Raw genomic sequence first — 27670 nt, 5'->3', positions numbered from 1 at the left:
GGGGAGTATACTGTATATAGCACTGTATATGTATTCTTGTGTATGCCAAAGGGAAGGCAGGCCTGTGGTTTTATTTGCATAAGCACTTGGAGGGTTGTTGTAGTCTAATCATAAGCATTTTAAACAGTTTTCTTTTAGGTCTAAATCTTGCCTCCCCATGGAGTTTGTGAAAATGTTTTAAGAGAGGCGGAGGGATGTGTTCAAGAGAAATGGTAAGGCTATACAACTCACCTTTATACCTTATATCACCCTTATATGAGCTGTTATCTGTGTAGACATTTATAATCCCACTTTTTCTTTATCAAAAATTGTATACTCAACAAAAACACAATTTAGGGAACATTTTATGCTCTCTGAAACAGTCACATTAAAACCATTAAATGAAGAAACAATGTCATGACAAAATAGTACGGAGTGCTAAATAAAATGTTTAAACAAGTGGTGAACCTCTGGTCTTTAAAAAATCCACAACCAGACCAAGATATTAAAGATATCATTACCAACTGTGGAGCTCACAGATAAAACAAGAAACTTAAATAAGCAGAGAAATTGCTTTATCAATCATGCCCACACTGTTGTACTCCATCTCCATCTTGTCTACTGTGTTGTCATATCTTGCTTGCGTCACCCCTACTTGCAACTTAAAATGTATACCCACTGAAAAGGTTTTGCTGCTTCAGAGATACAGCAGAGGACAGTCTACTGGATATTGGCACGCTTAAGAAATTGCAGTACTGACAATCCAACTTCTGAGTCCTGTGCAGTTCTTGAAGCAGATAAAGGCATGACGGAGTAAAATGAAAAGGCAAGGCAAAACAAAAGACACCTTCATTATCAGCTTGTCACATACTGTGCTTGCCACCCTCTCAGGGTTTCAAGTACAAAGAAATGCAAAAGCTATTTTCACATTTTCGATCTGCATTTTAGGTTTTTTCAAAAAATAAAAAATTGTTTCGACCACATTGTGTGTAAAATATTCAGTCAGTCCAAGTCAATCAGATTGAAGAATGACTCAGTGAAACACAGTCAAAGATGGTTAAAAGAAAAAACTTCAACTGCAGTGTAACATCAAAGTGCAATGCCTATTGAAAGCTTTTCAGATCAACACAAGCACTTAAGAGATCTCTCAGAAAGGTCTCATCTGTTGTGGGTGTCTGTTAGCTTTTTGTGAGAACAGCAAAGGCCATGGCTACTACAGAAGTTACTGTTGTTACAAACATCATGAACAGAAAAATGTGAAAATGTAATGGAAAATCCACAGACTCTGGTATACCAAGGTCTAATGTGGGACTGGGCAATAAATAGACCCTCAGTATTAATGTTATTTCATAACTATATGTATTGTTGATGTTTGTATAGGTGGTAACTTGATGCAAATGGAAACAATGACATTTTTAAGCAATGGGCACCCAAACCACATTGTTAAACCACCCCAACCATATCCTAGCCCTATTTTTAACCTTAATGATTCGTTACCCTTCCTGGTTACAAACTCTGAGGTAGGTTGCCAGTATTTTTGATACGTGGCTTTCTCTCTGTATGAGGTTGCCCTAGATGTGCTGTCCCTATCTTTAGATTCAATTAATGATTTGTTGTTGATATGTTATTCTATAACCAAATATTTTTTTTTTATACAAGTAATAGTCATACTTTGAAAAAACATTTTGATAGGATTTCCCATCTGAGCAAGAGTTTTGTGCGTAAGGAATTAAACACATGTCCCATATAGACAGGTTGAGTTCAGTGACTGACTCAAATAAAACCCCGGGCAATTCATTGGAGTTTTACTGTACCTTTAAAACAGTATAGAAACCCAATGTTTACATAGGAACGTGTCCTGCAGCTTGAGCTAGAGTTTTTATGAACTAAGCATTACATTAGAAAAGAAGCCATTGGAGAAAAGCTGGAGGTTATCTGTTTATCAAGACTTCAGCTAGTTTATCAAGTTTATAAACAGGGACTTAGTGGCTTGTGCAGTTAATTTGTTTCAGTTGAGTCAATTCTATCTATTGATTTTTGATCTGAGGATTTGGTTCCATGGTACCTTGGGCACATATAGTTGACAGTATTTGCTCTGCTTGTTCATTATGCGTATCTCAGCCCTCTACATTGACTCCTGTTGTCTTACTGGTTTGCAAAATAATTGCCACTCAGAAAAATGGGTAGGCACTTTCTCACAGGCTTTATAGGGTGGTACAGTGGCATTGATTTTTCCACCTTTACATTCCATACTCATGTGGAGAGAAATATGTGACCATGTCTACTTTTGTCTAAACCGAAATTTCAGCTATCAGAGGTAAAAATATCCTGATTTTGTTGAACATAAAAAAACAAACTTAATATGAGCTTATGAAATTGGTTTCCTATTTAGTAAAATGTGTATCTGGATGGCAATACAGGAAAGGAAAAACTATTTTGGGAGGGCTGTTCATGTTTTTACATTCAATCAAATATGATAACATGCAAGTTCTTAAACTGCAAGCCATTAACCTTTCAGCAATAATGACGACATAAAATAATAATTCTATTAGATGAACATTATATTATAGCAACGCTTTTATTTTTCACATTAGCATGAATGGCAAAGATTACAGAGTTTTAAAAGGTGGTCCTGTTTTTCAGATTTTCTGAGCTCAGTAGACAAAATACATATATAGTCTAGGTTTTGAAGCACACCTGCTTTATATGTGTAATATCTGACACATAATAAAAACTTGCTGTTTGAATTAATTTGCAGTTCGGAACATTTGGTACTTTCAGTAAAAGTATTCCTGGTGTAATATATCTATTGTAATTTAATGGAAAACGTAACAAGCACATTTCTCTGCATGTGAACATATCCACATACAGAGAAATGCATTCTGATGTCACCCACATTGATGATCACAATATTTCCTGTACATACTGCATTATCCCATTTTGTACATTTATACTGTATGATTCTGGTCTGCATTTCCTCCACGTCTTGTATTTGCATTGAATGAGAGCACCAATAGATATAATACAATGTAGCCAAAGAAATGTTATGGACGTCACATAAAAACCCCAAAAAGAAGATAGACACCATATATCAGTATTGTCCTCAGGCATATTGTTGGCTTATGCCAAGCAGCTGTGTTTACTTTAGTTTGCTTTCTTTGGCTTTGGGAGAAATTTCTGAGCTAATCCCTGTTTGGTTATTTCAAAGCGATGACTCTGAGTGGACTTTTATTAGATCGCCTGAAGGAACTTGTATTTCCTGTCATTATCCATCCACACATCAGCAAAGCATTGCCTTATCAATAACTGGAATCAAAACAGTCAAATTAGTGTTGCACATTTGTCAGCAGTGCTCATACCATTAATGCTATTGATTTTTAAACAGTGAAAAATATGTTACACATTGGATGACACCAAAATGTTGAATATAAAGTCTGTGGTTTTGCTACTATGTTGGCTCACTGGAAAGGCTCTGCTACACTAAATGGAACAGGGACCTCAATTAATATCATTGGTAACACCTGTGTTTATATTTCATGCCAAAATGGCTGCTGTGAAAAAAGGTCTATTACTTCACTAGTGTAGGACCATAGGTAACAAAGAAAATCGATGAAAGTAATGTTTTTCCACTTTAGTCAAAACAGCACTGAGAGCTGAGCATGCTTGAGTCAGAAATATGTCACATTTTAGTAAGAGTGCTGCACTTCAAACTGGTTTTCAATATTATCAGCAGCAGGAGCCATGAGCAGCCACTCCCAGGGGTGTGATGCGGTCTTTGTCTATTATGATACTTTTGACATGATGGCTTGTGTAATGGATTATTGACCTACTGTTCTCTGTGAATATTCTGAAAATGTTCACTTTGAAGACAATAGAAAATAGTTCCCATGTTATGTTTTACTTTACTCTGAAGCGGCCTCCACTGCCTTGTCCTTTTTCATGCCATAGATATTTAAATCATGCCGAAGCAGAGAGGGCAGCACAATTAGATTTCTCTCATGTTTAAAAGTGGGCTGGGCAGGCATGATGTCTGGGGCCATTTTTCCTCCCCCCAGCCCGCCTCTGATTGAAATACAATGTTGCTTGGAGTGTTAAGTGTGGAATGGTAATTCAGCTGTTCCTCAGCAAACTCTAAGGTATCTCAATATTAAAAGTGGGTTGCAGGGAATATAGATGTGTAGTGCTGTATAAGTGATGCATGAAGTCATTTTCACCAAGGGCAAAACAGTCATGCACCAGAAATATGGTTGTGTATGGGTAAATGGATGAGTATTTGCATGCACTACACTGAGCTGGATCATGCAATGAATATATTGCTGTGATTGTATATCTTGAAAAATAAACATTAAAATACAGAGCTTTGTTAAAAGTCACTCCCAAGCCATAGAGGTGAACTGCAATTCCCAATGTCCCACATCCCACTAACCCAAATAACATAGTCAATGCCCAAAATAATGATGAGTAGTTGCAATTCTGCAGGTTATTAACTTTGTACGTACAAGTACACAAACTTTGCAATCTATTTATGGTCCCACCATCAGGGACTAATGGACTTTCTCCAACTGGCAGGAGAGCCTGAGTTGTGACAGTCTCTCTTACACTCACAACTTGAGCCCAGGAAATAAAAATAAAAAATAAAAATAAAAAGCCATTGTTGATTTCTGTAAGCATGAGAAGCTGGGCACAACATTCGAGTCTTGGCAGTCAAGTTTCTCTGTGTGTGTACAGTGATCAACACTATAATCAGTACCCGGGGATTTTAGATTTGGCTTCTCAGAGAACATGAGTACATATTGTACAATGAGCCTGTGTGCTGACGCCAAAGTTGAAATAGAGTCTTGCGATCTTGTGTCGCATAGCCTGAGCCAATTAGATAGGTTGGTTGTCATTTGCTTCAAATTTCAGATACAGAAAACAGGTATGACATCTGACTTTGTGTAATGTCACTGTAGAATTTTGTTGTACTTCCAATATGAGCATAAAAAAAAAGAATATCAGTAACATATCATGCTAGAAACAGACTTTCTTTCTTACTATTAAGAAGCATGACAACATAATACCAGACACCTTATAACACTACTGCGGTTTCAGCGTTACTCTAGCAAGGTTGAAGCAACTCATACAATATCTGTACACCAGGGATCAGGAAAAAAGACAGGGTTTTAGTAAGTAGTCCACTGTGATAGGAGGCGAGGTGAGGTTGCATATGATGTATGGATTGTTCTATCTGTAATGATATTCCGCTGAATAAATGGTCTCAAGCATAATCAGCTTCAGTCAATATAATCTCCCTGTGAAGGTCTTCATTAATCTTACAGGCTATGGCTAATCATGTCCGTCTACTTGAGCCCCCATGAGCGCCCCACCTACTTACTGTATGTTATTTTAATTAATTTTTCACGCCATAGTCCAAAGGCTGCAGACAAGAAAAGCCCAAGAGTCATACATTGTCTCTATGGTGCTATGCCGAACCCGTGACCTAATACAAGTAGATGAGTTTCTCACTGTTCCCCCAGGTCTCCCCTCTGTTCACTCAAAACATGTCATCTTCCCTTAGCCTCACCTTCACCTCTGTTGTTGCTTTAAGTGTAAGTCCCAAGTCGCCTCAGTTGGTCACACTGCATGATAACTTAGACTTAATTTAATGCTGAATTTATATACCGAGAGGTGATAGCCATTAAACCCACAGTATAAAGTGACATATGATAATAAGGACAAGGTAACAGGAACGTTTGGCTTTTTGTTCTTTGTTCAAGTATAAAATGGCCATTGTGTCCTTTGGTGATGTTATCATGAAGGTGGTGTTAAGACCTGAAACGATCACCGATGGCATTGCTCTAGAGCTCCCTGAAATGCAGCAGGTGCAGCTCTTTCAACAACAATGAGTGTTTCTGATTTTGCACCCTCTGAAAGATAGGGATCAGGGGGATCTGCAAGGGTCATTGCTTTTATCAGATGAAGGTGACAGCTGACAAGACCAAGTGCCTGTCGGCTTCAGTAGTCAAACAAACAAAAGAGACTTTTTTTTAGTACGCTGTATTTGTCAGGATTTAGCCTCAGTCTGGAATGTTATTTTCCCAGGCAGAGGAATTGGACCGAGAAATTTGGAAATTATTTTGTCTGTCAAGGCTTAAATCACACAAGAGGAAATAATAATCTATTACCAATTAATTTAATTAATTATTTGTTTTGTTGCACACTGAAATTTGCAATTTGAACTTTTATCTCCACCAGCCATAAGCCTGGAAGAGGTTATGACTTTGGTCGTGAGGGTGTCTTAGTGTTTGTGTGTGTATCTGTCCATAGCCAATCTTGCCGCTACTGGACCAATCAGCCTAATATTTTTACAGTTATGACTGTGTATGTTCAAGCACCTCTCATGGTTGCGGTGAGTCACATTTTTTAAAAAACCTTGAAAAAATTATTTTACTGACTGCTCTGTTATATACAGACTGTTGACTCGAAAAACGAGGCTAGTCTGTTGCAGACCACATTTTTGCCTTTGTCTTGGCTCAAAAATGTACATCCATAGAATCCTAATACTGAACTGATTTTCATGAAATTTGGACATTTGAACATTATACTGTTTACTTTTTAAAGTTAAATTCAGTTATTGGGGGCATATCTATGCCAAAACATTAACCTTCTGAATAGTCACAACTTCCAGGCTCTGATCTATGAATAGACAACATCAAGTTTCAAAATTTCAGCTTATGAGTTTCTCCAGAAGTGTAGATTTCTATATCTGTTATTGTTATAAAACCACCTAGCTGCTTGGAAATTTTAGTATACTTAGTTTTGACTTGTCCTACAATTTATTGTTTCCTCATCACGTTTATATAGTTAGGCAAACCCAGGACGCTCGTTACAATACTATTAGACTATTCTATAGATCTTAAAAACAACGTAGACCATATTACACAAAAACACTTTAAAATCTTTGCATACATCTATATAAGAAAACATCTTTATAATTACCATCTGTTGCCTTGCAGAGATCTAGTCTCTGCTCTACTGAGTGCACTCTTCTAATGTTTAGTGTTGTCAGTGACAAAACCATATTCATTGAGTTGAGTTGAGTTCAGTGTCTTTTATAAGTAAACAACTGAATAACCAACAACTGTTGGGTCTCTGTAAATAATGTTATGAGTTCGATCTACACCTGCTCTATTTGGAAAGTGTCCTGAGATAACTTCTGTTATGAATTGGCGCTATACAAATAAAATTTAATTGAATTGAATTGAATAAAAAATGTGCAAAAAAAAAAAATCTATCCAAATTTCTTTAGTAAGGGTCAACCTTGCAGTTAAGATTTGTTACTGGCTTGCTATTTTATTACTTTAGGGACACCTGCTGTAGCTACATCCAATATAACACCTTCCACCCCCTACATACATTAATCATTAGTAGGGGATGATAAAACTATTAGAAATAACTTTCAATATTATGCAGTACAGTTAAGCAGCACCAGAAAATTACTGTTTTAAAAATTATAATTTAGTCAAATAAATACTTCTCTGACACTATGGTAAAAAATAAAAAAATAAATAAAAAAATAAATATGTGGAATAGAGAACCTACAAAGCCATGTTCATATCAAATAACTTAATAGCTTGGCTCAAGCACTATGATTACTATGCTAAAATCCTGTGCTGTTTAAAATTGAGTATGTCAGGTATGCGCAGTGATAAACAATCTTGTTGAATACTTTATGTCCTATACTTTGGGCTGGTCTCAGTCTGCGCTGAGAGGGGGCTTTGCCGCTATAGGGAGAAGGACTTGCATCCCAGTGTGTTATTGGCAGTTTTTATGTGATCCACTACTCTTTTTGTCCAATTCACTTGTCTTTGTACAGTATTGCTCACGGCTAGGAATCTACAGATATCTACCAATTTGATTCTGATTCAGGGTGCTATGATTCAGACAAAACTATTTCTGATGCGTCTGGATACATGTCAATTTGTATCTCTATTTGTTACTGTAGAACCACATTAAAAATAACACAATAATTGTTATCAATCACGAATAAAGTCTGGTGAATTTACTTACATTAACATTTACCACGACAGAAGTATGGCAACTGGCATTGAAATAATATGGCATGTTTACATGTCCCATTTAGTAAAATCAATTAGCCTTTTGTCCTGACAGTATTTTTAACCCTTCAATGCAGCTGTCATCTTTTAACAGAATAAACTTATTTTATAACAAGCTATTTCCTGTCATCACTCGCTGCTTTTCTCAACCACACTGCAACTGTCACAGCACAGCTGTCAGTTAGAGAGATGCTGACCTGCACCAAGTCATATATATAGCACATGTACTGTCTGCAACAAACTGACTAAAATCCAGTCATCTGCTAACAAATTGGTTTTAGTCACATAAAAGAGCTATAGATTTACCATGATTTACCATTCCTTTTTTAAATGATGTACATAGCCAAACTTGCTGCTGCTCACTTATTGGTTAAATGTTCTAAATGTAACTTTCAGAAAACCATTGTTAATGGTGACATCAAGTTGCCATGGACTGCAGTCAGCGTCCTCTTGCTCGCGCTTGCTCTCCGTACTGAGTCTAGAATATTATATATATTCGATATTATATAATTCAGAAAGGCGAACTTAAAAACAGGGGTTTGTATCTATAACTGTAGTACTGTAAACTTGTGCATTTATGTTTATATCTGACCGTAGTCTTGTAAACTGTAAAATCTGCAAGCTTGCATATACATACTTACATACTCGAGTACACCTTTGAGCCAGATTTTAGCCAGATAAAACCACATTATCACAATGTTTTTCACAAGATTTGCGGTAATGTTAGCTTTGACTTTGGACTTTTGGTGCACTGTGACTCTGTGTTGTAGTGGGTGCGAGTCGTTTTTAGACATTAAATTCAACCAGCAGCCCTACATAGAAATGCATATTTATTGGTCCACAACCCATTCACTCATTGGTAATAAAATGTGATTTATACATAAAAATAATATGTAAATTGCTTCAGAATCTTACATAAGGAACCTTAACATAGTTCAACTAAACAAGAAATAACTTGCGTCACATTTATTATGTTCAGTCTAGAACCTTCTTACCTTGTTGGTACCATGTTGCTGTAATTTACTGTAAATTGTAAAAAAAGATCTGCAAATAGTGGTCCTAAATGATATAGGAAGGACAAAACTAACTAAACATAGTTGCTCAAGAGATGTGAAAGTGTGAAAGACCAGAAAGTGGATCTGCATTATACGCTCAGCAAGTCTTTATATAAGTCTCTAAATTGTGACAACAGCGTTTGCAATGTAAGTACGTGCTGACAAATGAATAAAACATAGCTAAAGAAGAACAATACTTACAATAAAGAGACATTAAACCTAGTAATTGCTGGTAAATAGTGCTCTTTCAAACACATGGCTTTTGAGAAATGTCATACAATCACTGAGCACAGGGGCATTTTTCTAAGACTAATTAGAGGCTACGAAACCAACTGTTCAGCAAAACTATTGTTCTGCATCTTCACATTTGAGATAATTAGTATGGCCATTTAAATGCATGTAAGACATCATAGGATGTGCGAATATATCTACATTTTATGATTAAGATGGCATTCAGTCAGTGAAGCTAAAACAAAGAAACAGATGCCTTAGTCTTACTCCTACTATTTGGAGTTAATATGGTTTTTAACTCTTCCAGCTGTCAACAGAAATAGTGGAAGGCTCTGCATTGTTTAGTCAACCGTGGGTATCAGCAGTGGAAAATGTGGTTTACACCTCAATTGAGCTGATTCTCAGCAAGATACATTATTTAACTGACTACCAACCGACTACTAATTGCTTTGCTTATCAATTTTCAAACTCACAATACCTTTAATTTCAAATGGAGTTCCATATCCTGCTACTCGCCATAATATATAATACAGTAATTGCCCGCTCTCCATTTGTAGATAGCAGTATTTTTGCAGCTGACAAGTCCCCAAGGGCACATAATTATTTCTCAGTTTTGTTCAGTTTCTTCATAGCACTTTATCATAGTGCAAAACACACCCACCCCCTTTGCAGAACTCTGATTAGACTCTTGCTGAGCTTGAAGCTTCTGGTCTTTTGCATATTTCTTTAAGCGTTTTGTCCGAACAGAATTGGTTCCATATCATCAGTATATTCAGCTATCTATTTTAGCTGTATTGTATAGTTACTTTGGAGAATATGTGTTAGTGATCAGCTGTCATGTGTGAACTAATTGTGCATGTAATCTTGAGTTATTACATTTGTACTATCATAAAACAACACATTGGCACATCACCCTACGTAAAGTGGATTGAATTCCTCAAAAGTAAGTGTAAGAAGATTATGTTAGTAGCAATGACTAGTGACAGTCTCAAATAGAGTTTACATTTCAGAGAGGATGTTATTCTGCACCTCCATGGACTGTTTTACTTTAAAGGAAGCGGTCCTGGTCTGTTACACGTACCATTTTATTCAATTTGAGACTTTGATGACAATGATTTCCAGAATATACAGAGCATCTGCGGTAACTTGTTAGAAGTGCATGTTTTCACCTAAGGCATTATGAGCCTTTACACGGTGCCTCTAATGCCAAATAAATGCTAGATGCTTCAAAAAGACTGTATGGAAGCCCAAAAGGGAAATCCTGGTATCAAGTTTAAGAAGTTTTGGTCTTTATCTGTAATGTTCTTTTTAACAGGTGTCTTGGTGGTGATTTGTTCCATTAAGTGGATATTGAGGCTTAAAGAGGAATAGATATAAGCTCACCGAGGCTTCAAAGCTCCAAATCAACATCTTGTTGCCTAAATGTGGATTTTTCATCACAGATACTATGCCCATGTTTTTCAATTATGTATTTTCAGCAGACTGTAGGAAATGCCTTCTAGGTTTTTCCACCTATTTCAGTCAGAGCTGTCTCTGAATCATGACACCTCCTTATCCTGCTGTCTCTACTCTTTTCTTTGTTTCTGTTCAGCAAGATTTCTGCCCAGTAGAGCACAGATTATTCCAGTAGCATGATACTCGAGCTCATCAGTTTTACAGAAGACGGTAGTACAGAGAATAGTACAAATACAGAGGTTACAATATAGTACTGTAATGGCTCAGTATTATTAGGTTTGGACCCAAAAACAAAGCTCGGAGACAAGGCAGGTAAAGTTAATTGTTCAGTTTTACTTGTGGTCATAAAAAGGCACAAACAGTCAATATTAGATAGGTAGGGGGGCAAAGTCCCATAAGCAGGAAGGGGTTCCTGCAGTCAGGAAGGCAGGCAGAGATGATGACTGGACTGCTAAGCTGAAAGCACATCAGACAATCTGTGAAGAATGAATGGGATTTGCCTGGTATACATACCGCAAGACTAATAGGGAAGTGGGAACAGGTGTGCAGGTGGTCAGGGGAGATCAGGTGATGAAAAATGGCAAGAACACAGAGAGAGGTAGAGTTAGTATATGGCGAGGGCAGAGAGCAGATATAAAATGGGGAAGTAGAATCAGGTCAATGTGAAAAGTCTGGTGTGTAACCATAACCACAAAAAATGCAATTGCATTATTCTTTCTCTCTGTTTGAACATGGATTTTGATACAAAAAACATTCTTTGGACCAAATTTTTGTTGAACCCTTGAGTAGTAGACCAATTTTACTGAAGTCATGACTATATATGATGTAACTCTTTGCTGTGTTTCTGCTTTTTTTCCCCAGACATTGCAAGAGCTGTTGCAGCACGGCCTATATCATATGCAGCGGTATTACGAATGAAACCAGACAGCTCGTCAGTGCTCAACTCGCGCAATAGACCCCGACAACACCACAGTGGTGGGCTGGTGACTCCTGACTGGCCTGCTTTCTCCAGTCACCCCCTGTCAGCCTTGAGTCTGCTCCGCTCTCAGGAGGACTACAGGAGTGAAGGTAAAACTAATGGTGCAGTCACACCTACAGTTTCTTTGCTCTTGTCTCTACCAAAATGGAAAAGTTTTGGCTTTGGTTTGTTAAAGTCCACATTCACACTTAAAAACCAACTAAGCAACTTTACACAAAAGTCAAATGACCTCACAAACAGCTCATTAATAGTACAATTTGTAAACGTGTCTTTGTGCATAGATTTCATTCGCAGCTCTAGCCAAGGATAATGAACACTTGTGTACACTCTGGCATTATTTGCCCGCTGTGGTATTCATTAGTTAAGAAAATGAGAAGAAGAAGAAGTTGAATTATCTGTTAAAACTGGTATGCCTTCAGCTTATTTTGTAAGATGTTATTGCTGGCAATCAAATGTCAGCAACTTCCTCCTGCCAAGAGAGATTTGCATTTTTGTGCCTTTTCTAGTTAACAGTGCTGGGTTGCATTCTCAGTTCTGACCATCAGCCTTGTAACAGCATTATGCAGGACTGAGACCTGAATTTTCAGGTGGTCTTAGTGTGATCAGGTAGTACCACATGAGTTCAGATTACATTGTTCTCACCCGCCAAAATGAACCAAACTAAAAGGGTGGACACCAAGTTTGAATAAACCTCTCCAAACATGATTGGTGTGAATGCACTCTGCTATCTCTGCAACAGTCTGCCATATCTGGTCACACTTTATGTGTGAAGGCTTCCTGCCTGTTTAGATTTGGTCTGAAAATGAATCTCACCTATCCATCATCACTGTGCATGGGCTGCAGTGACCGGGGTTGTGCCCTTTGTGAAATTGAAGTGGGATCATGGCAATATCCAGCTCTCTCTGTGTTCCTGTCACTATGGAAGCTATAGATATGATGTATATCTTTTGTCAAAAGGGAAGATTTAATATCCCAAACACATCATGGAAACACACTGTCATAAATCTACATGGGTCACTTCCTGACTTACAGTATGAATAATTCTAGAGGATGTAATGACACGTTGGTGCTTTAATATGTGATTAATCACATCATGCTTATTGCATTTGGAGTGCTTAATTAATGGAAATCTGAAGTAGCTGCTGAATTGGCGAAATAATAGCACGCATTAGGAGTAAGGAGCTGGTCACATTAAAATCAAGCGGAAAATATTATTTTTTGTTTTTTCTTTTTGTCTTTTTCTGTTTCTGTTTCTTTTCCTTTCTTTCTTTGTGCCGTTCTGCCTATCTTCCTGTCTTTTTTTACTCTCTGACAGCATTATCACTATGTAGCCATAAAATGACTTACATCTCTATAACCAAGGTGAGAGTAATGCCTCTCCATTGTCAGTGGTGACAAGAGCATTATACCATTGCACTGGATTGATGTTCAGTGGATGAAATGGATGCCAAAAAGTAATGCACCTTTCGTGGCTCAAAGGGGATATTGCTTTTTTGGCTCTGTGACTGACAGATGGCCATGGCACTTGAAGTTGAGTGATTTAAACAACTTCTGTGCTTGTGTATGTGTTTGTATTTTATATATATATACACACACACACACACACACACACACACACACACACACACACACACACACACACACACACACACACACACACACACACAGCCCATATGTCCTTAAAGACTGAAACCTGGCTTTTTTATCCAATTCTTTAATGTTTTGGTCACAAATAGTCTATTGTATGTGCACACACGTTTCCAGTAATTAAGCAATGATTAAGCATCTAGGTGTCCCGGAACAAGAGAAAATAATAATTTATCCACCATTTATTTACATGTCTGGACACCTCTTTATTATCATGCTGTTACCAGTAAATTACCAATGAAAATAGTGCTTCAAATGTCCATTTATTAAGTATTGTGATGTCAGTATAATCCATTGTTGGTTTCACCTGTCACCTGAAGCAGAAAGCATAGCTGTTTTGATGGCTTTCCGCAGTATATTATAGACTATTTCTTTTTTTTAGATCATGTTCAACTCTAAACCAGAACTGCAGTGCAGTCAGAAAGGACAATGGCATTCTTGTTGCTGTTTTGGCTTTGTGCTCCGTCACACTGAATTTTAAGGTTAAAGTGCCAACATTCAGCTTTAATTCAGATGAATCAGATCAGAAGGACATTGTGGGAATTGTAGCCTGTTTTATGCATCATCACCTGATTTGAGGGGACAGAAATTAATCGGAAATTTTAACATAAACTGGATGTCATCCTATTTAATGATACTGCTTCTTCATGACTTCCTGTAGTCTATGATCCATGGATATCAGCATGGTTCTTTCACTTGTTCCTCATTTAAACTGAAACTCAGTACCAGAAACCTTAGCCCCTACTATTGTTTCATTTGAAATAGAAATAATTTCATCATACATCACAGTCCACTCCACAAGCTAAACGGGGGCAGGTGGAGCATGCTAGTATTGTTGGATGTATGTAAGGATGGATAGACAAGAGAGCAGTGCAAAGAAATGTTTTAACACTAGTAAGACTGCAAACACTTTGGCTTTGCTTTATATGCACAACAAGGTTGCAACTTAATATTGATTCATTTTCCTCCACTGATTAGGGTATTATTTCAAAACCTTTTTATTTCCCTGTAGAGCAGCAAATTGCTGACAAAGGGTTGGTGAGATTATAGATACCCTGAGAAAAAAACCATGAGTCTTTTTTTGTCACCACATTATTCCTAAATAGTGAGAAGTACTCAAGACTGGTGACTTACAACGTTGTATTATTTATGCACCGGATCAGATGTAATGCCACACAAACTTAAATGCTCAATATAATGATGTCTGTTTACACAAATAGCATGAATTTTGATACACTATAAGAATTTCTGCTGCTGCATTTTGGCGTCACATGTAAACACAAGGAGCACATCGCTAGCTGTTCACTAGGTTTACATTCTGTATGAATTCATTATCTCATCGAGAAACAGTTCTTCTAAAGAACACACGATTCAGCTGTCTTTTGTAGAGTCTGATGCAATATACCTAGGAAACCCTCTACAATAAGTACATCACTTCTGTGTTAACAGAAGGCAAGATCAAAGAGTAGAGCACTCTGAAGGAACAGAAGAGAATTGCAACAGGGACTGTCAAGTGGAAAATATTACACCAACAAGCATATCGATATGAGGGTACAATTGTGCCGCGGAGACTTCAAATCTTACACAAGAAGCACTTTAAATCACAACAGGAGCAACTTAGATTTAAATCAGTGTGGCATAGATGTAGTCATTAAATAGCATTTCACAAATTTTAAATCATATAAACATTTGTAATCCAGGTTTCAATTGAACTCCATCCTGCAAAAACATGTTACTTTGAAATTAATTTCATTGTTAACATCTTGTGACTCACCTTCTGGATATGTGCCATTGGAAACGTAAATCATTTGTTGCAAGGCAAGGTAATCTCATTCCTTTAATCCTTGAAACTTTTTGTTAATCCAATTTATTTGGTTATTTAATTAGAATTGCCTTAGACTTACTCGCTTGTCTAATCTCAACTGTGGTAGTGTGGGGTTCGCAGTATTGTTGTTTTGTTGTATTATTCCCCTGTCCTAATTATATGGTACAACATCAGTCAAATATATATTTACACTTCTGACAATGATATTTTAATACATATTGATGTAACAAACTGATGTTGTCTGTGATTTATACAGATCTGTCTCCCCGTTCATCATTTTGTAAGGGGGCTCTGATTGCAAGGCACTTTCAATGGCCGTGCTTATTACCAAGCCTTAACAATGCACCTCGCCCTTCCAGGCACAAAAATGACCGCGACATAATGGCAGATTGCACAGTGTGCTTCAAACGATGCTCCAAATTTCTATACTTTTCGGATACACGACACTATGCGATGGTGTGAGCTGCCTGTAATGTGGCTATAGCATATGGTATGTAGCAGTTGTATGCCAAGATTAATGCCTATTGGTTAATTAATGTACCCAATAGAGCCTGGGGCTTAAACTCACAACAGGTGAGTAGTTAATACAACCAAGAGGGCCAAGGCTACAAACCTCATAGATTGAATAGAATAGACAATTTGGATACATTTGTGGTATTAAATTAGATTTGAAGAGCAAGAAGAAAAAAACAAAAAGCCTTTCTGTTGTGAAATAAACTCTTGTTGTCACTTAGATACAATATTTTGTATATTTTTATTATATTCATTTGTATAGTGCAATTGAATAGTACCATGTTGATGCCCAAAGATAAGAGCTGCTTACAGTAAGTATTTGTTGACCAATGTTTAATTCTGAGATAGAGCCATTTTTTGTGGATAAAATTTTGACCGTAAACTTGTTTTTATTTCTTGCAATTTTGCTTGTAGAGCTTGTTATGGAAAAACAGAGGCTTGCCACAGACTATTAGGTGGATAGTAAACAATGCTGGAGAACTGACAGAAAAGGGAAAGATTGTGTTGTTGTAACATTTCTTTCCTGACAAATAAAAAAATTGCCTATTTTCAGTAGCAGGATGGTGGAAATTATTCTGTAAAAGGTCAGAAATAGACCAGTGAGAAGAGATGATAAATAGTATGTCGGCACAAATTAACTAACAGTAAATTACTAATGTTATCCCTCATCTGACATGGGTGTATACCACTCGGTACCGTTGTTTGAACATGTGTTTTGTGTGACATTTCTAAACCTTTTTTTCCCCACCAAATAAATCATGTCCAACCAGGTTAACTGTATGATCACAAAGAATCACTTCTAATTTAAGAAGTTCTTATTTCTGCTTTAGAACTGCCACCAGGCTTAAGGAGGCTCCTCCTGTTGAACAGCCAGATCATCTATACAATATATCACAGTACATCAACTATCAAAAGAAAAGTCAGTGTGCTGCAGAATGCAAGTTATTGTTGTAGTCTATTTTGTTGTTTATAATTCCCTCACAGTATGCAGCTGTACATCCTCCTTCTCTCTTGTCTCCTATAATAGAGGTTGGTAGGAAATATACACATGCACTAAACAAACTAGGGAATAATAGAAAACGTAATTGGATGTTAAAACTGAATGGCGCTCATGTTGTGATAATTGCAATCATCCTTGTTTTTATGTCTTTTTTTCTCATAGAGAATGAAGAGTTTGGGCCTGTCTTTATCCAGGAGCCAGACGATGTTATTTTTCCTTTGGATTCTGGTGAAAAGAAAGTGGTGATGCACTGTGAAGCACGGGGGAATCCACCACCCACATACAGGTGTGACATAGATTTGTCCATCTCCTAATTGCAGTCCCACTTTCACAGCTCATTAGCTTGTCGCTCCTCACAAATGTATTAAAATCTCCTATTCTTCTTATGTTTTTCAGTTGGTACATCAACCGGACAGAAGTAAATGCAGAGTCAGATTATCGCTACAGCGTCATTGATGGAAACTTACTTATTAACAATGCAAGTGAGATCACTGACTTCGGGAAGTACCAGTGTAAAGCGGAGAACGGCTTTGGGACGGTCCTCAGTCGAGACGCTCTTTTACAGTTTGCATGTGAGTAGACTTTTTATTTATTCATTCAAAAATCTTTAAAATTCTACATACATACAATCAAATAATATATGATATACTCTATAGCTCTTGTCTTGTCTTGACTGTGTTAAAAAAAAAACATTTTATTCTGTCTTGGGTGAAGAACATGGCTCTCGCGTGAAGCAAATAATGAGCTTCAAGCTCTTTCTCTCTCTGTGTCAAAATAAACCTGTTTGGTTCCAGGGGTAAATAAACACTACACTGTCTACAGTAAGGTTTCAATGCTGAGTTTAGTTCCCACCGGCTCCATCTGATACTGTTGAGTTTCTCTGCTAACAGGGTATGTACCCTCAAATGCCATGTCTCAATGGTAAATGAGAGCAAAAAGCACATTTCTTCCCCCAGTAATCCCCTGGACTAACTCCAAAACATCACCACAGGCTAAGGCAGCATACACGGAGAGACCAGGGGCACTATGCTCAGAGGAAAATGCATTGTTGGTTTTCTCTACAGTTTCCTCGGGAGCAATGACCATAATAGCCTTATTGGCATGTCTACGGGGAGATTACCGGTCTCACTCACTGAGCTGTTGCTAGAAAGTATAGTACATGGTCCCATGTGTTGTTATGGGGACTTACAGTTGTTACAGGAATTACTCAGGAAACAAATGGCTAGATTAGCCTGAAAGTATGTAGACAGAAAAAAGGAATGGAGTTCTGTTTCCTAGAAGAACAATTTTCTTTAACAGAACTTAGTTTTTTTGTTTCTTTTATACTCTTTTTGTTTTGTTGTTTCATATATATATCAGCATGATCAAAAAAGTGAACAAAAATCAGAAGAAGACCTCTCCTAAATTAAATATAAGCCAGACAGCATTGGCAGGCAGGGATGCCCAGATGGTAAAGCACAGACATGCTTCAAAAAAAGTGCTGCTAGTTTCTAAGGGACAGAAGCTGCACCTCAACATGTACTCGCATCTGTCCTCTCAACTGTCCAGATCTTTGCCTCCCCCTCTCTTCACTTGCGTGTCAAATCAGTATGTGAAAAAAATGAGCTTGAGCCCTTTTTTTCCTGAAAGATTGAACCGAAAATGAGCAATGTAACAAGTACGCTCTCATTTATTAGGTGAAGCTTCAAGCTGAGACATTGGTAGCTATTTTTAGTTTTGCATAAATACTGTGAATTTGCTTGACACTATATTATTCATCAGACTCATACTGGCGATATGTAAGATTCAAAAGTTTGGGTTCTATGGAAACAGTGTGGTGTTTTTCACTGTAGTGTGCATTTCATTTGTTGAAATTTCTATAGAGTTTCTGTAGGTGGCTTTCACTCTCTATCTGTTAGACGAAGAAGACAGCAGTTGCTCGTTCTGTCCCACTTGAAACAAAGCCGTGATGTGTCATATAGTGCAAATGGATGCCCAGATTTGTACTGGAGCATACATATTTTACTGTGTTTAAATGATTTAAGCTCAAACATAATCACATTGGAAACTTTAACCTTCCTTTTCAACAACCGTCAGCCAACGAGACAATCCAAAGAATTTGAGTCTAGCACTTTAAGATCCGCCACCTGTAATGGCTGCACGATCCTGGCTCCAGAAATAAAAAATCTTAATGTATTGCTGTGGAAGATTAGAACCGAATAAATCTTTTCAAATTTAAATCAGTTATTTTTTATTCCATTTAGCCCTTATAGATATTTGCATCTAGTTAATTTGGCCAATTGCACATTTTCCAATGTGTGTCTTAGCCTTAATTAAAAAAAATAATTAAGTCTTAAAGCATATTAGGGATTAAGCAAAGGGTATATTTGGGGTCATGTTTGGTTGATTGGCAGGTGTGCCTGCTGAGACGATGGCCACTTCCTCGTCTCACATCAGCTTCACCCAAGCCACCTTTACACAAAATTGGATTTTCTTGTTCCAATAAGCGACAGGTCAGTCAGTATCCTGTTGTTGGAGGCGTGACGGGGCTTAATGTGGAAAGATGCAGCATAGACAAGAGTGTGCCAGGTTCTAGGTATTACATTAAAAACAGCTTATAATCGCCTACAAAATTATATCATTATTATTCAACTCTTCTTGCCAAATCACAGCAATGTCAGTGCATTGCAGCACAGTAGCAAATTCTCTGTGGCCTGGGGGTTTGAAGCCACAGCCCCAAAATATCACTCACTGAATAAAAATGTGTGGATGTCTCAGCTGTACTATTAAGTCGGGAGCAAATCCCACATTTAACCAACTGTCATTGTGTGGTGATGTCTGAAGCACCAGTCAGAAACGTCTAAGGGGAGAATTAAAGATTTTTTTGTGTAAGGGTGGCACATCATCACACTGTGTAAGAATCACTGAAAGATTTATTTGTTCTGTTTGTGAATATGTTTTAAGTAACAACAATAAAGATCATCCACATTAAGCTAGCTGCCTTATTGGGGTTGTTTCCTAAATAAGTTTAACTGATGAGAGCTCAGTGCCTTCTGAACTTTATTAAGCTGTATTCAGAAAACCTGTCAGGACACTTCGTCCCAAAACTGAGTTTATTTTTCCTCTAGGTTCATCCAAGCATATAAAGTGACAAATTTGTGTGACCGTTGCCTCAGCTTCAGCATCAATGTGTAATAGTCTCTTTCCCAGTCTACATTTCTTTAAAATGCGACCCTTCAAAAGGCGAGCCACAGAAACAAAGAGAGGTGCCCTGCAGCACAAATTTGGATGCAGAACCTTCCCTCTCTCTTTCAGCATAACAAATGGTGGGTATTTATCACTCAGCGTGGAGCTCAACTTTTTCTTCCCTTTTCATGTTGGCAGCGCACATTTTCATGCATTGACACAGTTGTCGACTGCTTTATAGTTCAGATACACATGAGCACTTCTTTCCCACGTAAGCTGTATATTTTAAGGAAGTAATTACATGCTTTTATATGTTGGTAATACTGGAAATAGACTGGTCAACTACATTTTCTTGTGTTGTACACAATCAGAGCACATTGAGACATACATGTTGCTGCCTGCTGACCTACAGTCATCTCTGTTTTAGATAGTGAACATTATTTTCCCAATTACAAACTACCTGCTATCACTTCAAGCAGAGCATGTTAAATCCTGGAGGTATGCAACTCGGCCAATTTTCTTTATTGTGATTTGTTAAGCAGTTGCTGACTGGTTTGGTTTTATTATCCTTTTAAGAGTGTGTTTATTAGTGGGTTAGTTTTTAAGATTTTTTTTATGTATGCTGAAGATATTTTGTCTTACTAAATCTTGGTGGGCACTAATATTATCACTTTTCTTTTTTCTGCGTGCATATAAGAGAATAAAGTAAAAGTATAAGATACATTTAAAAAAAAAAAGTCAATTGTTTAGACTGGTCTGGGCTAAATTAATTTGTGTGTGGTGCGCAGTACACACTCCATAATACACTCTGGTCCTGAAGGTTGTTAAGTCAAGCTGGTGAACTGAACACAGCCCTGTTTCATGCAGGGAATCAGGGGAGAGCTAGAGTGGACCAGCCAGAGTGCATGTGGAAAGGTTCAGTCAAGGCTCTCTATATTCTACCCCACTGGTCGTGTACTCTGCTCCAAAGATGTTTCAGTAGGATGCTTTTTTCTCTCTTTGTTTTGAAATTCTGAGCTGCTGAACTCACACTTGGGCTGTTTTTCAGCCGTGACTTTGAAGGCAGCAGGCAGAAAGGAGGCCTCTGATCTTTCTCCCCAAAGAGTTCTTCTCTCTCTGCAGACGTGAGTCTGGCTGAGGCTCAGGTATCGAGCCACTCTGAGCAGTACAGTAGTAATGAAATTAACGGTACGCCTTGACTTGGGCATTGGAAGACCCACACTCACACACACACACCTTATTCTGAAATGTTCTATAAATCTGAAATGATCAGTAGTTAATGCCCATTGACTGAATTCATACTGATCTTTAAATAACTAATTTGCATTGAGCACCTGCTCCCGTGCTTGCTACAAATTTCATCACTGCATTTCTGGATTTTAAACATTTATAGGGACATATGTTGACTTGTAATTTTTGAGGATACTTTAATGACCGTGCTGTTTTTACATTATTAAAAAGGCATTAAATATTGATTAACTTACATAACTATTTTGCAAAGGGAAATGATAGGTGAGTAAGCATTTCATTTTAACTCATTTCATTTTCAATGACTAAAACACTTTAGTCTTTATTTGTTTATTCTACATATACATGCTAAGGAACCATTGAGCTTCCACATTGTACTTTTCACTTGGCAATCAAACAGTTCTGTAGGTTAAGTTGGCTCTTCGATTTTTTTTTTCTGACTCCCTTATGTTGGCTATTACTGCTAACCATGACTTATTTATTCCAAACAACCAGTGTTGCTGCAGCCGGAAATGTAAAATGTATAATTTCTTGTGTGCCTGGAGATGTTTACCAGGAAAGAGCTCCCCATTACTACGTGTTTTTGTGTTTTCAACAACAAGTGTGATGGGTCTCTTAAAGTGGAAATAGTGTACTATAGGTTGAATTGTTATCATAGGGGTTTATAGCATAGCAAAATGGAAATATATAAACATAAAAATTACAGTAGGAAGACTTGTGTTTCCACAAAATGTAGCCTGGCTGAATAATTGAAGGTGAAGGAATACCCACTCACATCTGGTTGCTGCCAAGTACAACAGTCACATTGTAGGTTAGTGATTACTTTCGTTCTACTTTAGTAGCTGTTTTTGTCCTTCTGTTATTTATTCACTTATTTACTCACTCATGCATTCCAGTCCAGTCCCAGTCTTTATCAATAGATGAAAAATCTATTTAGCCTACATATTGTCTATTTGCTCATTAAAGCTGCAGTAGAGAACATTGATCCATGATAACTCATGATTTATGTTTGAATTCAAAAGGAAACAGAGGTATAAGGCAGCTTAATTGACAAAAAAGGCAGGTTTGTGACAGCTGCTGGTAAATCAATAGTGAACATGGTGACAATCAGTGGTCCTCCATCCTCACGCTGGTGGCAGCTTGTTAGCACACATGAATCACACATAACAAATGAGCAAGAGGTGGGATCGAGTTTTACTAGGTTAGCAGTGTAAAAGATTACAAGTCAGGGTTCAGTATAAAAGCACTCTGCAATATGAACTAGCCAGCAGCCCCTAGTTTGAACAGAGGAACCTAACATTGAATTGATAGTCCAATCAGTGGGAAACAAATTAAAGGTAAAAGCTTCAGTCAATCAGAGTTCATTTTAAACAACACTGGGAGCCAAGGTATCTACAGTCATTTGCATTTCAGACATTTTAGCTTTGTGTATTGTTCTTCCAGTGTTGCACACTGTGTAGAGCTGACTGTCTATTCATTGTTCGATCTGCCTTGTTTTAAGCACAGGAAGTGGTCGGTATGGCAGATGCCACTTGTGGTGTGGATTGAATGCTCGCAAATACAGGTTGTATGACAGGCTACTCTCCTGCTTGATTCTATTGAAAGAGTATAGCATACCACATATAATATTTACTCTTTCTTCTTTTTTTATGTAGTTATGGTATTTCTGCTCACCAAACTCTTGCCATTTTTTAATAAAGGGTCCAGGTTAACCTGTTGTTATGTACTTTTGTTCTGATCTGTTATGTTTTCTCTTCTTTTGAACTAAAATGTTTAAAAAGTATCGTGACAACCTGTACATAAAATGAAATGCAACTCGGTGCTTTAATGAGGAGAAAAAGGAGACCACACTGATGTTTTGAAAAATAGGGAAATATACTTTGACAAGAAATTGACTTTGTGCTACATTTGAAGATGAAGGCCATGAACTATGATTATTATTAAATGTGTCAGAAATTTAGACGAAACGCAGGTTTCACAAGTCACTCGGAGGCATAATTATCCAACAGTTCTGGAGTAATAGTCAACACTGTACCTCAAAGTGATGAAATGAAAGTGTTGGAGACACAGAGACCCGCCCTGGGTCAGCAGTCGCCTCATTTCCACACTTTGGCATTGCTTCAACTAGAAATTAAGGAGGCAGTTTTGGGTCCTTGAAGGCTACGGTTCTGGGATTTGTTTTGTTTTGAAAAATAACTAGGTGAAAACAAACACACTGCCACATTAGTAAATTTAAAATGTCAGTAAAGGAGTTTAGTTAAAAAAAAGTAACATCATATTAGAGATGATTTAATCTAACAGTTAATGTCTTCTTGTTCTTGTTAACCATTTAATGCCACAGATCCACAATAAATGTTGGCTATGACTAACTATGATGACTTCCCCAAACCTTTACCAAGTGCCTTTAATTGCTAAACGTCTGTAGATTAGAAAAGATCATTCTAAGGTTAATAAACAAAAACAATTCTTATTTTCAGGTGATGATTGAACCTCAGCCATTGTTTAACTTTAATCACCATGCAGGAAACCAGTAGGAGTTGCTAGTGCAGCAACAAGGGTGAGAATCCACATCACAACAAATTGTGTGTGAACACAAACCAGCATTGGAAATCAAATGATGGATGAAAGCCTTATCCTTGTGCCACCACTTCAAAAGTCTGTTGATGCATTGCTGTGTTTTTTTTACATTCCTAAATCATATAAAGACATTGAAGGCAGCAGGGATATTGCCACTTCATAATGATTCAACATGTTATATTTTACTGTTGCTGAAAATGGTTGTCTTTGCGTGCTGTTCCAGATCTCGGTGCATTTAGTGTGAAGACCAGAGGTGGGGTGTCTGTGCGGGAAGGCCAAGGTGTGGTACTCATGTGTACCCCTCCTCCTCATTCACCAGGTAAGAGTTAAGACCTTCAATCACAGCCGGAAGAAAAAATATTTTTCTCTCTTCACTGCCTTTGGGATTGTCAATAAACTCATCACTATTCATCACGATTCCTATGACAACAAGTAGTGTTGTTATTACTCTGCCAAGGTGAATGATTGTTCTCATTATTTATTTATTTATTTATTTATCTGTTGCATTGTATTTCGATGGTTAGTTTTTGTGCCCGTCCGTTCTCCTGTCCATCCATCCATGCTGTTCAAATGACGTGGTAAGTTATGGCCACAACAGAACCGGAGCACAGATTCTCAGAGATCAAATTTGCTGGATCATTAGAAATGAAAAGAAATGTTACACAGCCAATTATTTCACATAGGCAGCGCATAGACACCTCTCTTTAATGGCATATCTTGAATATCCCTCTCTGCAGTTGTCCTCTAATGTAGGCTCTTATGTGAGCCATGAATCACCCAGGCTTTCTGTTTGCATCAGCTCTGTCGTACCGCTGCACTGCACCCGTGGGAATGTGTGCCAAGCGCTCCTCAGCACCCGCTTCCATTTCTGGATGCCACTTTGAATGACATGATAGTAACCAGAGAGTCAGTGGCAGAATAGTTGAGTTAAAAAAGAGACAATTAATTATTAATGATGATTAATGATTGACAGATTAAAGTGTAGCGCCGATGATTCTCATCCTCAAAGTTCTCCATCAATCACAGCACAGGTGTTGCCTTTGCTTAAAGTGTGTGTCATTTTTCACTCTACATTTACAGGTCAAACCCCCTTACATGCATGCTTCTATTTTTCATGGGTTTTCTCTTGAATGGTTGGAAGTGTAATTTACATAAAATTCAAATTGAAATTCAGAAACACTGTAGATGATTCTGTGAAGTGAGCTCGGTATAATGGAACTAGTGATTTTCTGTCATTTAAGGTTTGTTACAGTCTTGATGCTATAAGCTGTAAAATTGACCCAGGTTTCAGTCATGATGACAGATTGTAAGACCCTCGTGTTACATTGCTTTTATCGGATTGACCAAGTGGGTCAATACAGAATACATTTTATAACTCTACCTTTAAAATAACTCAACCACTAAAATTGCAAATTTGCAATTGATATTTTACATCAGCATCACATGTATCAAAGTCTGTTGTGGGGAAACACTGCAGTAAGTCCTTTTATTACTTGAATATTTGCTTTCTTGTTTTTAATGTCTAAATTAAGTCACCAAATGAATTGTGACTGAGGGTGCCAAATCACGATTTATGAACCAAGGACAGTAAACAAATAAGAAAAGATATAAAAGATCAGATATACAAAGTGACACTTATGCCACTTAAAACAAAATTGCTATCAAAGGTTTTGGAAGGTTTCCTATTCCCTTTCACTGTATTTTGGCAGTAAAATAATGTAACCAGAGTGATATCTTAAGTACTTGATCGGGCAACCTTGGTTAATACTGTTTCAGGAAAAATCTTATTTATATTTAAACAGCTTAAACGTTCCCTTGAATAAAACCAAAAAAATGTGCTCTTAGCTTTGAAGGATTTAATCTTTTATGTACAACCTTTAACAGCTTTAATGTTACATATATATACAAACAGTGGTTTTATGATAATCATAGTACACACAAGTTAATGTTGCTTTAGCCAGTCACACATTAAATACTGGTAACCAGAAGGCCAGCCTCAGCGGGCTGTTGAACCTTTATTTTGATGCTTATTTCTCATGTTTACAGATTATGCTCAAATACACACTGCAGGTAAGATTATAATTTATTTCTTCAACATTGCTGACATAAAATGAAAAATGATCCACAACAGCTAAAATAATTTTTAAAAATGCCACAGCCATAAAATGTGCGGCTGTGATGAATGCCTGGGTGAGTCAGAGCGTGTCACAATTGAAATTCATGTTGTATAGGGAGTGTTAAACAATGTTTAAGTTAAATTGGTTGTGGTAGGATTCAAAGACATTAAAATGCCACTTAAATTAGATAGGTCTCATGAGTGAAAACAATTTGGAATCGGTGAGATGTGAAAAGTTTATTATTTTCCATTTCATGGCTTTGAGCTCTTGTGATCAGTTTGTATGTGTCTTTGGTAAACAGTCTTTTACTTTTATGAAGCTAAAGTATGGTGACCTTTGAATAAAACCTTTTGGAACTCAGGTGTCTTTGATCAGGCTAATTCTTCATAGCAAAGAACATTGTAATTTATGTTGTTTTACATTTTAAATCAGCAATATATGCTGGGTATAAAGTTATCATTCTTTATTTATTAGAGTACAGTTGGTTGTGTTGTAGCTCACAATCTGCATTACTGCCATGTGCCCTGTCCCTGCTTCCCTCTCGCTTTCAAGTAGTCCTCTCAGTAGATTAAGCAAATGATGCTGACTTTGCAAATTAATCTGTTGACATATAATATGTGTAAAGTATCCTGAATTTGATTCAGTTTTCTGTCTTATTACAGCTACTAACTTTGAGCTTACATCTAGTGTCAAACTGAGTTTAAATCTTTCAGATCTGAGCATCTTTGAAACAGCAGTTATTCATTATTTACCAATATGACATTGATGGTCTAAAGGAAATATAGTCGTCCTTTTTTTCTCCAGAATAGACAGATTATGGATGCAGAATCAAAGAGTTGTGAAATATTGTTAGGCAACACTGAATAGATTAATTTCTCCCTGAGTTTGACAGTCATATTTTTTTAACATAATGATGGATGGTGTGTGTAGAACTATGAACAATAGACATAAAGCAGCAGCGTGCTGTCAAAGTCTGTTCTATGTTCATCATAGTCATATTGTATCCATCCATCCATTTTATTACCCACTCATTCTTATTCAGGGTCACTTTGCAGACTGTTTGTGGCTGTTTTTTTCTTTTTGGGCTTTTTTTTTTTCAAACCCACATATTTTGTTCCAAGCAATTGTGTAATCTTTCTTTTTGAACAATTTAATTTGTATATCAGCATGCACTGTAAAGAATACTAAACACAAAAGCACATCTGTGCTGCCAAGTCTTCAAGGGATCAGGAGTTTATATCCCACCCTATCCCACACTGTTATTCATGAATAAAATATAAAAGATTCAACCTAGATGCAAATAGCTTCATAATCCTTCAAAGATTATTACCTAAACAATCAGAAAAATCCTTTTCTGTGCGCACACATGCACACCCACAACCATGCTCACGGCCCTGGAATCTCAGTTTTCATATGCCAGTTTCACCTTCCTGATGGTATCAGCAATTAATTAAAATGACATCACTGCAAATAACATGCTCATTAAGGCGCTGTTTAATTGTTTTTTTTTTTTTCATCTTTAGGGGCCTCAGTCAATTTTTCTAGACTTTTTATAGCAGTCATTTTATGCTGATGAGCAAGCCTTTGTTGTTGTACAAAACTCACACTCATTACTTCTTTAAATTATTCTTGTTTCTTAGATATTGAGCAGTGATTAACATTGGTTATTAATGGTTGATAATGTTTACAGTGTTTGTTGTTTAACAGGGGTTGGAACAGTAGATACACTATTCTAGTGGTAGCATGTGACTAATCCTAACTATATTTTAGAGCATACTATATG

General features: G+C 37.2%; 1 protein-coding gene across 5 annotated transcripts in view; it reads left to right on the top strand.

Moving 5' to 3' along the window:
* Positions 1-27670, top strand: part of cntn5 (contactin 5) — a 96495-nt gene that overhangs the window by 30352 nt on the left and 38473 nt on the right. For all 5 annotated transcript variants that reach the window (XM_051398143.1, XM_051398146.1, XM_051398145.1 and 2 more), the window contains exons 3-6: positions 11678-11884; positions 16943-17066; positions 17177-17352; positions 23994-24089. In XM_051398143.1, coding sequence (XP_051254103.1) covers positions 11678-11884; positions 16943-17066; positions 17177-17352; positions 23994-24089 — 603 coding nt within the window. The remainder of the gene's footprint in view (positions 1-11677; positions 11885-16942; positions 17067-17176; positions 17353-23993; positions 24090-27670) is intronic.

The sequence above is a fragment of the Dicentrarchus labrax genome, unplaced genomic scaffold, assembly GCF_905237075.1.
Source record: "Dicentrarchus labrax unplaced genomic scaffold, dlabrax2021, whole genome shotgun sequence".
In the NCBI taxonomy this organism is placed as follows: domain Eukaryota; kingdom Metazoa; phylum Chordata; class Actinopteri; family Moronidae; genus Dicentrarchus; species Dicentrarchus labrax.
Note: the sequence above shows the minus strand (reverse complement) of the source record. Positions and strands in the feature narration are given on the sequence as shown.